The following is a 16,521-nucleotide window of genomic DNA, read 5'->3' on the forward strand; positions in this document are numbered from 1 at the left end:
GGGCTCAGTTCTAAAAGAAGACAGGGTCCAAAAGAAGACTTTGGCCAGCACCAGGAGCCTACTCCCCACTTGGCAGCCCCTCATTCCCTGCTGATGACCTGGCACCATCTGCTGCTTGGCAGGACATATGAGGCTGCCAGGAGCAGACCTAGGAGTTACAGAGGTGGCAGAGGGGCAGGTTTCATGTTGGTATGCAGGGTGGAAGGGACAACCTTGGCACTGGGGGCTCCTTCCCTCTTGAGGCTGGGGTATTCTGGAGGAGCTTCCTGTCAGGTGACCCCCCAGGATCTAGCACAATTCTCAGAACATGTGTAGTGGCTGATGCCCTCATTTGGTGGCACAGCCATCTGCTCATTAGATAGAAGTCCTCATGGCATCGTAGAGGAGAGTCTAGTCATCTATGCCCAGAGTGAGCATGCCCAGAGGTCTGACTTCTGATGGACTTTCAGAGTGAGCAGGGAGACTGAGCCTGGGCAGGCATGCTGGGCCCCTATGGATGTCTCGACTGACTTTGCTCCTCCCCAACCCCAGAAGGAGTCTGTGATCTCGGCATCTTCTCATTTGTTGTGCTGGTTGGCAGTGTCATCTCTGGTCATTACCATGGTGGGCCAGAGAGATGGGGGGAAGACAGAGGATGAGATAAGAGATGGGAGAAGAAACCGAGGGAAAGGGAGAAGAGGCCGAGACAGAGAGAGGGAGGGAGCAGGTAAAGAGATGGTAACTGGTATGAAGCAGGAGCACTGTCCCAGCAGGAAGGGAGGGGGCTGCTTGGCCAATGTGGAGAGAGTGTCCCAGGACATCCCATCTTGGTTAGTAGCTTTGTTAGCTGTGCAAGGTAGCGTCACATTGGAAACCATCGCCAGCAGCTGCTTCCCAGCCACATCCTGTGGGCAGTCAGCCCATCCCCCAAGCCAGGCCTCTGCCCATGTCCCCAGAGAGTCAGGTGGGTGCAGCAGACTCTATGGGCAGGCCTGCCAGGAGGCTGCTGAAGCTGGATTTGGGGAGTAACATCAGCACAGGGGAGCCACTGTCCTCTTGGGGTTCTCAGCCTCCACCTCCAATCCTCTTATGCCTGTCCCATGATTTGGGACAGGGGCCAGCGAGAAATCTGGCAGGCACTTCAGCCCATAGCCCTCCTCCCCTGGAGAGACAAGGCCCAGCTGGGCTTGAGAAAAGCATCCCAGGACTGAGAAGGGCAAAACTGTGGTGAGCTGGCCCAGTCTGGGAGGCTGTGTGGAGGCAGGTGTGCCTGACTAACTAGGACTAAGCAAGCTCCACCCCATTCCAGTGTTCCTGTGAGCACATTAGATGGACCCTGGGAAGGGCAGGAGGTCTGGGGGCTTGTGTGTACTGGGCCTTCTCCCCAAGGAGGACCACCAGACAACAGTCACATTGGGCAGCGGGGATGACGCTCTGCCTCCTCTGCAGTGGAGTCAGAAGGCCTGGATTCCAATCTTGGCTCTATCACTGGCCCACTCACGGTGAGGCTGGGTGAATATCTGCCTCTCTGGGCCTAAGTTTCCCTATTTGAGACAGATAGACTAGATAGTTTCCAAGTATCTCTTGCCCCTACAAATGTGTGACTCTGAGGACCCCTGTAGTGACTCTTCATGGCTCCCAATGGTTTCCTTGTATCTTTCCTAGAAGAGTTGCCCAACATGACCACCATATCAAGGATATGGGGGAAGGAGCTACTCATTCCAGACCAGGGCCAGATTTCTTGGCTGATGTCCAGCCTCCCAGTTCACAGACTGGTCTGCTGGTGGAGAGGGGTAGTGTTAGATTTTTTGTTTCCCATATGTTCTCCTTTGTTACAATGATAGGTCTCAGGCATAAAAATAGTTAATAACATATTAGCACCCTATGTGTCTTCTCACAAGCCTTGATTAATCTTTGTAACATGCCCTGGGGCTAGGGACAAGGGAAAGTATTATTGTTCTGGCTTGGAGGGAAGTACTTCGTGATATAGCTCAAGACCTTCTCAGGCTCTGGAAAAATGGCAGCCTTGTTCTCGAGCTCTTGGATCTTGAACATAGGCACCTGGGAAATGGATTCCTTTCCTACCTCACCTCTGCTAATGACTGTGGTACTGAGGAAAGAGCTCTATATTTAGACACCAGAGGTCTTGGGTTCTAATTCAGTCTCTGCCATGTACTAGTTTGAAAAGTCCTTTCCTCTCTTCAAACTATGGTATCACAGAAAAGGAAACCAAGATCCATCCTAGGTGGGAGGGGCCATGGGAGCCTCTGGCAGCAGCTTTCACAGTAGCTGCTCACCTGCCTACCCAGCCAAGCAACCTCCAAGCTTTGGTTCCTTGTGATACCCAAAGGAAGGGACAGAATTTTGCAAGCTGAGAATGCTAGTCCTGGTTTGACCTGGGACGGTCATGTCTCCTTTAGGATACAGCATCTCTCCAGGGGGTCTTGGCCTCCCCCTTGGTGTCTGCTCTGCTTATTTCTGGGAGAAGCATTCGCTGATTAGGATTGGTCCTCTCAGCAAGTAAACAGGGGGATTGTTGCTTCAGGTGGTAGGAGGACCAGATGCCATCCAGGATGGAAAAGTCTTGGGCAGCGTGGCACAAAGGCCTGGACCCAGGACACCTGGGTTCTAATTCCAGCTCTGCTTACTACTGCTGCATGACTCCCTGCTTGGGCTCATTCTCCTTGGCCCCAGAGCAATGGAAAGATATTGGAAAAGCTTATTTTGGCTCAATACAAGAACTTCCTAACAAGAGAACTCTCCACAAAGTGGGATGGGCTATCTCAGAGGCAGTGAGTTCCCCCATCATGGGAGGTCTTCAGCAGAGACTGGGTGTCTTCCTCTTGTCTGAGATTCAGTAGAGACATGTGCTGCTCTTTCCACATGGTGTGTGGTCCCATTCTCCTGGCTTGGGTCCAAGGTGGCATTGGGGGATGGAGCCTGATGGGACTTACCCAGCCAAAGGCTTGTGGGCAGGGCTTTTCTCTTCCTTTCTTCCCTCCCCCCACCCCAACCAGCACATCCATTTTTCCTATTTTCTTTCATTAGTCTTGCTGAACACTTCCAGGATGTGGGGTGTCTCAGGACCACTGCCAGAGAGAGATACTGGATCCTGTTCACAAAATCTTGGCATCTTGAGCCAACCCCTTTGGTCCCTTCTCATCCACGTTTCTCATTCTGTGGTGGGCTTTTATGGAGCCCACCCTCACTCCCACTACTTACAGGCCCCTCAGCAACTTGTCCTTGTCCCAACCTTATAAATGGGAGCAAGAATGCCCAGGCAGATACACGTGCTTGCCCAAGGGCATGTGCCAAGGCTGAGCCCAGTTACCAAGTGAGAGGGGACTGGGGTCATTGCTAGGAAGCCAGACAGGCCATCAACATTCACTAAACACCTACTCTGGGTCCAGCACTGGGCTAAGGGATGCTTCAGGCACATAATGACTGAGTAACCCTAGCCAAGCCACTTAACCCCTCAAGTTCCCACATCTGTAAAGTGGGGACAACACCTGTGGCCTTTGTGGAGGATTATAGGATCAAATGAGGTCAGTCGCTGCCATAAACCTGGGCCCTCTGCTTCATCACTCCCAAACCTCAGCTGAAGGAGAGAGCCCCGCCTGCACCTCTCACTTCTCCCAGGCTGCACTGCTCTGGGGCACCGCACCCGCCCTCACGGCCCTCTGCAGCTTCCTCCTCCACTCAACTGGAAACTCCTGGCAGGCAGGAACTATCTTTTTTTCTATTTGTATCCCCGGCATCTAGCAGAGTGCCTGGCACATAGTAGGCACCTGACGTTCATTGATTGATTGACTAATGAGTTTGGGACCAAGAAATGAAGGGAGCCACCTGTCTATTAGATGGAGTAGAGGGAAGGGAAGCCAATGAGGCAGCCACTGCCCTGGTGTAGGGGACAGGTGATGTGTGCCTGAGCTAGGGCAGTGACCTCATACATGGAGAGAGAGGAGAGATGTGGGGGTAGAGCCACTAGTGATGGAGAGGGACAGAAAAGACAGCTCACAGTCTGAATGGGGACACCTGACTCACCCACTCAGAGACATGCACATGAGATCTGCCCCCAGCAGAACGTGGCAGGCTTTTCATTCAATCTTGAAGCGCAAATATGCGTGGCCTGTCTCTCCTTCCTCCCCTCCATGCACTCTGAGTCAAGCAAACACCAGCACTCCCACCTCCAAACCTTTGCTCCCCCCTTAGCTTGTGGACTGCCACCCTCAACAGAGCTCAAACACCACCCCCTGCACCCCTCAAATCTCACATAGCACTTTGTAACTCAAGACATTTTTCTAGGACACCATGATTGTATTGGTTAATTGATTGATTAGCATCTGCTCTCCCACCAGGCAGCTTTTGTACCTCCTCCAAGGCTCTACGCGTAGAAAGCAAGGAATAAATGAGCCTATGGCAGATTTCAGCTCAGTCCTTGTCCTTGGGTTGTTTAATCCTTTTTAGATGAATGGCTTGGATAAAAGCACCAGGCTCAAGCTGAACAAATTTGAAAACAAGGGAAAGCTGGGCAGAGGTGGGGGAAGCTAACTCAGACTTCGAGTCAGGATTCCGAGACCTGGACAGGGCTCCCCCCCTTCCCCCTTCCTCCCCCCTCCCCCGGGTTGAATAGTGTAAGAGGAAATTTATCACAAGAAATGTAAAGCCTGACCTGGGTTCAAAAAATCAGCCTTTCAAATGCAAAGGGAGGAATGATTTGTCTCTAAACCTAGGGGGGTTGGGAGGGGAGTAGGCGGCAGGGTCTGGACAAATCAGCAGGAAAATCAGAAGTAGCTAGGAGGAGTCACAGAGCATCAGGCTGGGGTCAAATCTAACCACAGATACTCCCTGTGTGACGAGTCACTTAACCCCTGTCTATCTACTGTGCATCAGTAGCCCTCAGACTCAAATGGTATCCCTGTTCTGGGCATCTCTCTTGGGTCTGGAGACTCAACAAGGTGGCTCTTGGGGGCCTCCCTGAGCTGCTAAGGGGGTGAGGGGTCAGGGATCTCAGGGCAGGCTCTGGCCAGTCTGAATCTTCCTGGGGTGGACCCAGTCCTGCCCAGCTCCCTGAGTGCCACAGGAGCACAGGGACAGACATTGGGGAAAAAGGACCAGAACATTCTAGAACCTGGGCAGGGAAGAAAGGAGGGAATCTGGCTGGCCCAGGGAACTTTTTCAGGAAACAGCTGGACTGTATCTGCCTGCATCCTGAGAGAATGGAAAGTGATCTCTCGGGTCCATCTAGCGCCAGGAAACTCAGATTCCAGGAAAACTCTCTCTTCTCCTCCACCCCTAAGAGTCATGGGCCTTCTGCTCCCTTCTTCCTCCCCTTCATACTTTCTCTGCTTCTGGCATCAGGCCCAGAGCAGCTTAAATCCCTGGGTTCAGGGCCCTCAGAGTTGTTGGACTGGAGGAAGGGTGGCCAGCTGGGGAGAGCACCAGCATGGCCAGAACAGTGAGGGGAAGGCCTGAGCCTGAGAACTGAGTGAGACACACGTCAGGAAGGGTACACACAGTACATGGGGGCCAAGAGCTCAGCAAATGTATAGTTTTAATCCTGTCATTGTATTAGCCATCCCTTTCCATAGGCTCTCTGTCTCTCTCCTCTCCTCTCTCATTCTCTCTCCGTACATATACTTGTGTAACATATGTAAATGTCATTTCTGACTCTCCATGATCCATTTGGGGTTTTCTTGGCAGAGATCCTAGAGTGGTTTGCCATTTCCCTGTCCAACTCATTTTACATATGAGAAAACTGAGGCCAACAGGGTGAAGTGACTTGTCCAGAGTCACACAAAGACTTGGGTCACCCTAGATGACCCTAAGCTGGTCACTTCAGACTCTCTGGGACTCCACTTCCTCATCTGCAAAGAAGATAAGTAAGAATATTAACTGTACTCAGGACCTCACAGTTGAAGTGAGGGGAGCATCTTGTAAGTCATGAGCCCCATAGAAACATCCAGTGTCTTAGAGAAGAGCATGCTGGGGCTCAGAAAGGGTAAGGAGGCAGCCCAGCCCAAAGGGCTACAGACCTTTGGCTCATCTCCTGAGGGCCTATCTCACAAGGCCAGAAGAAAAGGTGATGGATGATAAAGCTGAGTCCCCTTGAGCCCAGGTGCGAGAGCTCCGAGCTGTGCCGAGGGGTCAGGGAAGAGACTTGGACCACAAGCGCCAGGGCCTGACCAGAGAAATGGGCAGCCCAAGGGACTGGTGGGCTCCCCTTCACTGGCCACAGCACTCCTCAGTGGGGATGGTGGAGCTGACCAGTCTCTATAGGCCCATAGATTGGGAAGATCTGTGGCAGATCTCTGCTTGGGACCAAGTCCACGATGGGTAGCTTCTCAGCCCTGGCTCCTGCTTCACCTGCACTTTGGGGTCTTCCTCACTCCTTTTCATAGCCCCAAAGGCAAAGTGTCTGAAGGACTCATCCCCACGCCCAGTGAGTGGCCAATAAGGGCCAGAAGAACCCTTTCACCTGTTATGGGGTCATCAGAGAGTTTGCATTTTAATAGAGGACTTGAATTGGAAATTCCCCGGACTTCTGAGGTGGGCATCACACACACACACACACACACACACACACACACACACACACACACACACACACACACACACACTCCTTTCACTATCTGGGTCTGATTTGTTCTTCCATTTCCCACCTTGATTTCACGATTCCCCCAAGTCTGTCCCCGGCCTCGAACACGTCTCCCCTTCCCTCCCCTCCTGTCCTGCCCACCTCCCACCCTCCTCAGCTGTCTCTGAGCCTTTGGCCCTACTCCTTCCTCACACCCCAATCCTCAGGGCATCGTTCTGCCCCAGGCCTCCCCATAACTGACTTCTCAGCCTGTCTGAGCTTCCTCCGGGCTCATCTCTAAGGCATCGCCCTTACCTCTTAGGACCACAGGATAGCCGGGATGTAAGGGCTCTGGGAGGCTATCTTCTCAATCCAAAGGGAAAGCAAAACCAGAGGGAAAGGGTCACCTGCCCAAGACTGTCACTGACACAGCCAGAACTAGATCCCAGGTTTCCTTGCTTAGCCTCAGCCCCTCTGAACCACAAGCCCCAAGGGGGTAGCCCTGTCTCTGGGACTCTCCATTATGACCTCAGATACCCTTTTCCCTTTGGATTGGCCCAGAGTTGGAGAAAGAGAGATGGGACCTGGACGAAATATGATCAAGGGGCAACCAGAGGGGGCCAAAAGGGCCCAGCCCCCAACTTTGAGGAAAGTCATCATAAGTCAAATGCTGCCTTGTCTATGACCAGAAACAAGCCTCTGTTAGCCAGCTTCAGTCACTTCTGCATCCAGACTGGGCTGCTGGTATGCTTAGTTCTTGCCATAATGGCCCTCCCTTTTTCCTTTCCTTTCTTCTTTTCTTCCTTCTTCCCTCCCTGTCCTTCTCCCTTCCTTTCTCCCTCCCCATCTCTCTCCCTTCCTTTTTCCATACCTTTATCCTTCTCTACACTCCTCTCTAAAGTATTTAAGAACCTTCTCCATGCAAGGCACTAGAGAAGGAGTCATGCCGTGATGGGAATGAATACAGTTCATGGGGGCCATAAAGTTAAAAAGTAGCTGAGCCAGTATTTGGACCCACAAACTTTGACCCCATATCCAGGGCTGGTCCTACTTGTCACTTCCTTGGGTTCCTTACAGGGACCCCTCCCATTTCTCAAAACAGATTTCAGACTGCTGAAAGTGAGAGTTCCCTCTCCATTGTGTGCAGTGGGAAGGCAGTGTCCTCAGGTGGGAAATTCCCCAATATTCTCTGATTTGGGAAAGTACTTGGTACTTACATTTGATTCTGCTCCATGTTCTGGGATTTCTTAACACTTCTAACCAGATATTCCCTGGTCTGCCCCAACTCAAAGCCAGGGAGCTGTCCAGCCTCCCCATCCAGCCCTCCTTCAGAGCAGACAGTGTCACCTGTCAGACAGAGCCCAGGCAGCTGCCTCAGAGCAGGCATCCTCTCTGTCCTTGCCTCCCTCTGTGACAGAGGAGTGAATTCTAACCACATATGTTTCAGAAGAGAATCCTTCTACACAGTCCTTTCCCAGCTGCTGGGCTGCAGTCCCAGGTAAGAGGAGAGAGCATGGGAGACCAGAGTGTCACAAAGCAACTGATAACAAAGGAGCTTGCTCAACAGTGGAGGGGATAATGTCACAAAGGGTAGGAAGCAAGGGTGGCCCCCAGAGCCTGGTTAGTGCCTCAAGAATCCAGAGCCACCTCCTCTTCCTCAGTGTTAAATGGAGAGCCAAGAGACTCCTCACCCGACTCCATGTTTAAGCGCTTGTAGGGCAAGTGCACAGACCTGGAACGAGACTTGGCAAGCCTAGGACCCTGACATGAACCAGTCACTGCCCGCTTTGGCTCTCCTGCCATACACAGGGTCACCCTTCAACATGTGAATGGGTCTGGACCCATCAGCCCTCGATCATATTAACCACACAAGCAGTAAGGAGAGTCCATCTCCAAATGTCAAAGACCCTGAAGGGACCCCAAGGACTTGCTGGTTCCCCTATGATCTCCCCAACAAATGGATCCCCAGTCTCTGCCAGAAGCCCTCCAATGAGCCCATCTGAGGCAAGCCCAGTTCACTCTTGGTCATGCCCTCCCCCTCCTTCTCACCTAGTCCTGCCCTCTTGGGTCACACAGTACAACCCCTTTGCTAAGCCCTCTTCCACATGCCAGTCCCTCAGATATTTGGCAAGCTTCCATGTCCATCACCATTTTCCACCCCTAGAAGAGGTCCTTGAAGGGCAAACAGGCATTCCGGACAATGACTTCTTCATCACATGGGGCCACACAAGGCTCTGAGGGGTGAGTGCTAGAACTAGAGAAAACCTCATCATCCAAACCCCAGGCTCTTCCAGTCTGGTGAGGCAGAACCACTCAGTACTCTATGCTTTCTTTGGGAGGATGGCTCTAACTACTCTTAGCCCATGAGGGTAGCTCCTCCCTCAATCTGTGCTAGGGAGAACTCTGCAGGGCATGAGACCCAGGATGGTGGCCTATGTGACTTCCTTCTCAGGCTGATATATGATGCTGGCCAGGGGATATTATCTTCTCAGCCCTGCCCAGGCCCTTGGCTTCTGTTAGTCCTCTGAAGGTACAGATCAGGTCAGAGGCCCTCGCTCAGTGTTTTAATCCATCCTTCCCTGTCTTTCCCTCTAGACCTCTATAAGCACTTCAAGGACAGCAACTTTGCTTTCTTTGTATTGGCTTCTCCTTTAGTGTAGAGCACACTGTGTTGCACATAGTTGGTATTTAACATCTAATCCTACCAATGTCTCCCTGAATTTAAGTCTCCTCTGCAGTACAGAGCTTCTGCTTGAAGACTGTCAGACTTGCCAGGATTGTAAGCCTATTCCACCAATTGGGGAGCTTCTCTAATGTGGGCTTCATTCCACCATCTGGGGCTACCTGGAATAAGGCTAAGGTACCTCTTGTCCACTGACACCCTGCTGATGTCATACCCTACCTTGGCTTAGGTCATGGTTTCCCACATTGGTTTAGCCACTCCCAGAATCAATCTGGGTTGAGGTACACTGGTTGATCACCTCCTAGGCCTTGCTGAGCCTCTGCTTGGGACCACCCACCCACCCCACCTTTGACTTGCCTAGCCTGGGGGAGATTGAGAAGAATTCCATCCTGCTGATATGTGGGCTGCTTCATGGAGGGGAGGGTGGTTTGTAGCTGATCTTGAAGGGTTGGTGGGATTTGGAGAAAACAGAAAAACAAGAGTTTAATAAGTGGAGAAGCCCCTGGAGTCAAGACAAAATGTCACCCCGGAGCATGGTGGATGCAGGGCACTGACTGGCCTAGCAGAAATGGGCTGGAAGAAGGAGATAGAAGTGTCTATCCCAAAAGTCTCTCGAGGCTGGCACTGTCCTCAGCCATCCCTGCCTCCCTTGATCTGTGGACATATCCTAGGTCAAGGACACACATCATCTGGTTTTTCCTCTCCATATCTCCAGGCCTGAGTGTGGCATCAAGCATGTCTTCCTGGGATGACTCAAAGAAAAGGGGATTGACAGGCTTGGACTGATAGAAGGGCCCTGTTAGTGGGGGTCTTAGAAAGCCAGACAGCAGAGCTGGAAGAACTCTAGAAGGAGCTCCATGGAGTGAGCAAACTAAAGGTGAAAAGGCATTAAGGAAGATGAGTCCACTAGTTCAGACCAACCTAGCAAGAGGGGACACTGAGGCAGGGAGCCCTGGATTCACATGGGGATGGTGGGTAAGGCAGAGGTGGATGGGAGATCCAGTGCCTGGTACATAGTAGGCAGTTAATCATTGTTTCTTGATTGATTGTTGGTTGTGATGCAATCTACAGAATAGAAAGAGAAGTCTGAGGAGGGAGGGCAGGGGAGGAGACCTGGGTGACTGGGAGAAGCAGAAGGGGCATTAGGTGAGCAGTCACCTTTGAGGCACATGGAGCTGGAGGGAGGGGGCCTGTGAGTTGGCCGTGAGCTACTCTCTCCATATTTAGATTCTCTGCATCTTTTCAAAAGGCAGCTAAAGTATGTCCAGCCTTTCCCTCTTAACATTTTTGTGGAGACACGAACCTGAAACTGAGCCAACACACACAGGAAGAAGCCTAGTGGGCCAGGTCCCAGAGCTCACCTTCTCTGTGGATGTGTCTGTCCAGTGAGGGCTCTTCTCTGGCTTTTATCTTCTCTTCTGGGGTGTACGATGTATTCAGGGAGGACCAGTACCAGTACCTTTGGTGTGATGGCTGCCAAGCCCTTTTCAGGGCTCTTCCACCTTTGGTGTCCACCTGTTCCACCTAACTCTCACCTGTGGCTCCAAGATGTGACATCATCCGTGCCTATGCTCCTACCATGACAAACCTTGATGAAGTCAAAGAAAAATGTTATGAAGACCTGAAGACCTGGAGATTGTCATCAATGTGCCAAAAGAGGACAAACTTATAATTCTGAGTGACTTTAATGCTAGAGTAGGCTCAGACTACCAGACTTGGCAGGGAGAGTCCTAGGGAGGAATAGAGTTGGAAACAACAACAGCAATGGTCATTTACTGCAGAAGACTTGTGCATCACATGACCTTCTCATCACCAACAGTGTCTTCCATTTACCTAAATGCAATTAAACTTCATGGATGCACCCTCACAACAAACACTGGCATCTAATAGGATATGTGATTGTAAGGAGAAGAGACAGACAAGATGTGAAAATGACAAAGGCAATGTGTGGTGCAGAGTGCTGGACTGATCATAGACTTATCCTTTCCAAGGTAAATATTCACATTCATCAAAAGTGCCACCTCCAAGGCCAAATGACTACCAGAAGAATTAATGTCAACAAATTAGAGCTCTCCTCTGAGCTTGAACAGTTTGCTGCTGACTTGGAGGGAAAGTTGAGCCAACACACAGTTGGCAGCAGTGGAGCAGAAAAGGAGTGGGCAGCTTTCAGAGATTTGGTGTACAGCACTGTATTTGTTCATCTGGGTCAGAACACTCGCAAACACCAAGACTGGCTTGATGAAAATAATGAGGAAATTCAGAAGTTCCTAAATGAAAAATGAGAATTCCACAGGATTTACCATCAGGATAGTTCATCCCCCTCTAAGAAAGCAGTATTCAATTCCATCAAAAGCAAAGTACAAGCAAAGCTTAGAGAGATGCAGGATTCCTGGCTCAATAAGAAGGCAGATAAAACTCAGTTTTATGCTAAAAGTAACAATCCAAAGTGCTTTTATGATTCCCTGAAAGCTATTTATGGACCAAAAACCTATGGTGCATCACAACTGCTCAGTGCTGATGGAGCCACATTGATTAGTGGTAAGGACATGGTCCTAGAGAGAGGGTCTGAACACTTCCTTAGTGTTCTCAACAGACCATCATCAATCAATGCTGAGGCCATTGACCATTTACCTCAGGTGGAAGTCAATCCCTCCTTAGCTGAACTTCCAACTAAAGAAGAGGTTTTGAGGGCCATTAGACTCCTTTCATGTGGCAAAGCATCTGGTGCTGATTTTATTCCAGCTGAGATTTACAAGGTAGGGGGACCATTGCTCATACAAAAGATGACTGAAATTTTCCAGGTTATATGGCAAGAGGAGGTTATCCTCCAGAAGTTCAAGGATGCCTCCATTGTCCATCTCTATAAGGGTAAAGGGAAAAGATTGTCCTGTGACAATCACAGAGGAATCTCTCTCTTAGGGATTGCTGGCAAAATTCTTGCTAGAGTCCTCCTTAATAGGCTGATCCTTCACCTGGAAGATGGTCATGTACCTGGGAGCCAGTGTGGCTTCAGAAAGGACTGAGGAACAGTCGATATGGTGTTTGCTGCCTGACAACTCCAGGAGAAATGCCAGGAGCAGAACAGAGGTCTGTACACAATGTTTGTAGATCTGAACAAGGCCTTTGACACTGTTAGTTGTGAGGCCTTATGGAAAATCATGTCAAAATTTGGTTGCACAGAGAAGTTCATCAATATTGTACATCAATTTCATGACTTCCACATTCCATGCTTTTTAGCATGATGTTTTCAGCCACGTGGACAAATGCTTTCAATGAGGATGAACATGGCATCAAGGTCAACTACCATACTGATGGTAAGTTCCTCAATTTCAAAAGGCTTGTAAGCCAAGACCAAAGTGGAGGGAGTGTTGGTGCATGATTTTCTGTTTGCAGATGATTGTGCACTCAATGCAGCCTCTGAAGCTGAGATGCAACAAAGTATGGATCAATTCTCTGCAGCCTGTGCTAATTTTGGCCTAATAATTAACACCAAGAAAACCAGGTGCTCCATCAGCCACCACCATACCACCCAGACATGGAACCATCAATTACAACAAATGGAGAAGTTTTGAAGGCTGTGGATAAACTCACTTACCTTGGTAGTGTACTTTCCAGGGATGTACACATTGACAATGAGGTTGATGCACGCATTGCCAGAGCTAGCTCAGTGTTTGGAAGGCTCTGAAGAAAAGTTTGGGAGAGAAGAGGTATTAGACTGACTACTAAACTGAAAGTCTACAGGGCTGTTGTGCTAACCTCATTGTTGTATGCCTGTGAAACATGGACAGTCTACCAGGGCCATGCCAGGAAACTGAATCACTTCCAGTTGAACTGTCTTAGGAAGATTCTGAGGATCACCTGGCAGGATAAGGTACCAGACACTGAAGTCCTTGCTCGAGCTGCATTGCCAAGTATTCAAACTGTGCTTCAGGGAGTGCAACTCGGGTGGGCTGGCCACGTTGTCCGAATGAGAAATGTATGCTTGCCAAAAAGACTATTTTATGGAGAACTTACATGGGGCAGGTGATCACATAGTGGCCAGAAGAAATGATACAAGGACACCCTCAAGGTCTCTCTCCAGAACTTTGGAACTGATTGTGCAACATGGGAGACACTGGCACAGGATTGCTCAGCATGGCGTGCCCTAATCAGAAAGGGTGCTGTGCTCTTTGAGCAGAGCAAAATTGAGACAGCACAAAGTAAACGCAGGATGCGCAAATTTGGGATATCCACCCAAAATATTCATATGGACTATCTGTGCCCAACCTGTGGTAGAGCCCAACCTCATATTGGTCTGATCAGCCACAGCTGGACACACTGAAATCTCACTGTACAATGGTGATGTCACTTTGGCCCTCTTCGAAGATGAAGGACCGCAACCACCACCACCATCTTCTCTTCTGTCCTCTATCTCTCTCGAGTTTGTATTGTACATCAATCTCTCTTGTATCTTCCGGTTTCCGTCTTTTCCTGGTGCTTTGGCCATGAAGCTGACTTGCTCTCTGTGAGACAGAGTGTCCTGTCGTAGTTGGGGATATAGGCTGTTCTGAGGTTACTATGTGGCTATCTATGCTCCAATTTGGGGCACATTCAAAGTAAAAATCAATAAATGAATGAATGAACAAACAAATAAGTAAAATAAGGACCCATACAATTCAAGGCTTCTGTAGCAAATCAGATTTCTCGGCATCTCCAAATCTTCCAGGACCTGTGGAGTGGCTGTTGGGAGGCCAAATCCCAGCTCTCCAGACCCGGAGATGGAGAAGGCATAGGGGGCTAGGTTAGATGTGCTCCAAGCTGGAAGGAACTTTGTGGAACCTGCTCCTAAGAGCAGCTGGAAGCCTCGTCCCTCTCTATCTCCCCCCATGGAGAGCCCAAGTTCTTTCTGACCATGTAAGATGTCTAGGAGCTTGGATTCAGGAAGCACAGAAGTATCTTGCCTTCCTCTGTATTCCCATACTCTGTATGAACTGCTGTGTTGTTGCTTCCTTTCAGAGAACCCCCACAGCCCACACCATGAAGGAGGAGAACTTCCTACGGCGCAGGTTTTCCCTCTGTCCACCTTCCTCCACCCCGCAGAAGATTGACCCTCGGAAACTGACCAAGAACCTGTTCTTTAGTGGAGACCATGAGATCTACCCTCTCAGCCCAGGTCAGTTCTAGCTAGGAAGGCAAGCACAGCATTGTCCCTGGGGATAATAAGAGGGCATGAGCACATGACCAGCCAGGAGAACCCGATCCTGATCCTGACACCCCCCCCCACAGCTGCTGAGGGGAATCCCCCATGGGAAACAGGACACAGGATGAAGGGTCAGACACCTCCAGTTCTGATGCCGTCTGTGAACATCTATGAACAAAGTTGTGGAGGTTCACAAACCTTCAAGGGATAGAGGTGTTGCCCCCTTATTTTAAGTCTTCCCCCCTTATTTTACAGATCAGGGGACCTGGGTCACAGATAGGTATAAGTGACTTGTCCAGGATCACACAGCTTTTAAGCATCTGCACTGGAATTCAAACTTGGGCCTTTAAATTCTGTGGAGGTGCAGCCACTGAGGCAGCTTCCTTCCCCCTCCTTGTCATCCCCTCTACATGCTCACACCTGTGCACACTCATGGCCATATACCACACACACACATGCATGCCTCCCCTCTGCTTTTAAATGATGCACTGAGTCCGAGCAAGTTGTAAATGAGTAAGTAAAAGCCAAGATTAATGTTCTGCCGCCTATGTCCCCCATCTCTGATGCCCGAGGGCAATGCTGTGGGTCAGCAGAGAGGTCAGGACTCCAATCCTGCCTCTAATACTTCACAGCTATGGGCAAATCACCTGGCTCATGGAACAGTAGCAGCAATGACAGGATGAGAATCCAAGTGGCATAAGGCCCAGAGGGTAGCCCTGATCTGGAAGCCAAAAGCCTTGGGTTCTAGCCTGGCTCCATCCCCCAGTGCCCAGGCCTGCCTCTGAACACCTCCCCCGTGGGCAATGTGAGTGCCCACCTTTCTCAGAGGACACTGGCCCCGTCCCTTACTGCTGCCATGTTTCAGGCAAAGATATGGAAGGCAGCAATGGTGTGTCCCTGCTGAAGGATGAAGTGCCTCAGACCCCTGTGTCCGTGCCCAGAGCCCTGCAGGTAAGCCCCCGGGCCCAACCTGTGGCCACAACTCACCAGGACTGGTGGTACATGGGCGGAAGGGGCTGGGGATGGGGGAGGGGCACAGGACACAGGGCGGGGGGGACGGGGGCACCAGGATGTTGCCTTTCTTTTTTCTTGGAATAACTGGACTCAGGGATGGGCCCAGGCTGGCCTGGCTCAATTGTCTCCGGAAGGATGGGACTGCAGGAAAAGGGAGACAGAACCTTCAGACTTTCTGGGTCTGGAGAGAATGACAGACAGCCTTAGGGAGATGGGGGTATGGCTGGGATGAGCTGGTCACTTCCCACCTAACTGAACTTCTCCTCCCACCCAAACAGCAAATGTAAGGTGGGGGTTAGAACAAGAATCAGACTTGGGAGCCAGGACACCTGGGTTCTGACCCTCACCATGGTAAGGACACATCCTGGCTTTCCTGAGTCATCTTGGCAAATCAGGGGATGATGTTCCTGGTCGAGTGTGGCTCACAGGCTGCCCAGAGGAGCCTCTGAGATCTGGTGGTGTGAAGGATCTTGGGAACTTCCCTCCCCTGGGCCCCAGGTTACGGTAAAGGTGGGGCATTGAGCTGGATGGTCTCTGATGCACCTGCCAGCTCTGGACAGAGAATCCTGGGGCCCTGGAATCCAGCATTTCAACATAGCTTGTGAGTTGTCATCTGAGTCAACACTGAGTATAGCTCCTTAACTATAGCTCTTTAGGTGAGGCTGGAGACAAAGAATATCTGGGCTGGGAGGGGCCTTAGACCAGGGCAAGTGGGATGCAGAGCTGGGAGGGACTCCCTCATGTGGCCTGAGTCACCCCTCAGAGGACATGAGATACAAAGCTCTCTTCCCCACCAGCAAGTCTTGGGAAATGTGACTGTTTGGTTGAGTTTAAACTTTGGTTCAGACAGGATCTTTTTGCTCATCCTGGGCTCTCAGGTCCCCACTCTCAACTGGCCCCCATGGCAAGGAGGAATCAGGGCTTGTCTTTCCTCCATCCATGCCTTCAAGGAGGAAGCCAATAGTTGGGAAAGAGCTCCTGTGTGGCTCCAGGCCCTGTTCTGGGCCCCATGGGAGACACAGAGCTTAGGGCCCACCCCACCTTGGGAAGCTCAGCCTGACCCCTGGGGGCTTAGTCCAGGCTCCTCAG

General features: G+C 50.7%; 1 protein-coding gene across 7 annotated transcripts in view; it reads left to right on the top strand.

The window, feature by feature from the left end:
• OSBPL5 (oxysterol binding protein like 5) overlaps positions 1–16,521 on the top strand; it is a 107,086-nt gene that overhangs the window by 53,595 nt on the left and 36,970 nt on the right. The window contains exons 1-4 of one of the 7 annotated variants that reach the window (XM_072639456.1): positions 8,154–8,797; positions 14,235–14,391; positions 15,284–15,369; positions 15,711–15,783. In XM_072639456.1, the coding sequence (XP_072495557.1) occupies positions 15,326–15,369; positions 15,711–15,783 (117 nt within the window). In that variant the 5' untranslated portion in view covers positions 8,154–8,797; positions 14,235–14,391; positions 15,284–15,325. Of the gene's footprint in view, positions 1–7,138; positions 7,301–8,030; positions 8,055–8,153; positions 8,798–9,526; positions 10,117–14,234; positions 14,392–15,283; positions 15,370–15,710; positions 15,784–16,521 lie in introns of those variants that run through there. The other 6 variants (XM_072639455.1, XM_072639450.1, XM_072639449.1 and 3 more) reach the window with 6 other exon arrangements.

The sequence above is a fragment of the Notamacropus eugenii genome, chromosome 2 (assembly GCF_028372415.1).
Source record: "Notamacropus eugenii isolate mMacEug1 chromosome 2, mMacEug1.pri_v2, whole genome shotgun sequence".
Taxonomy (NCBI): domain Eukaryota; kingdom Metazoa; phylum Chordata; class Mammalia; order Diprotodontia; family Macropodidae; genus Notamacropus; species Notamacropus eugenii.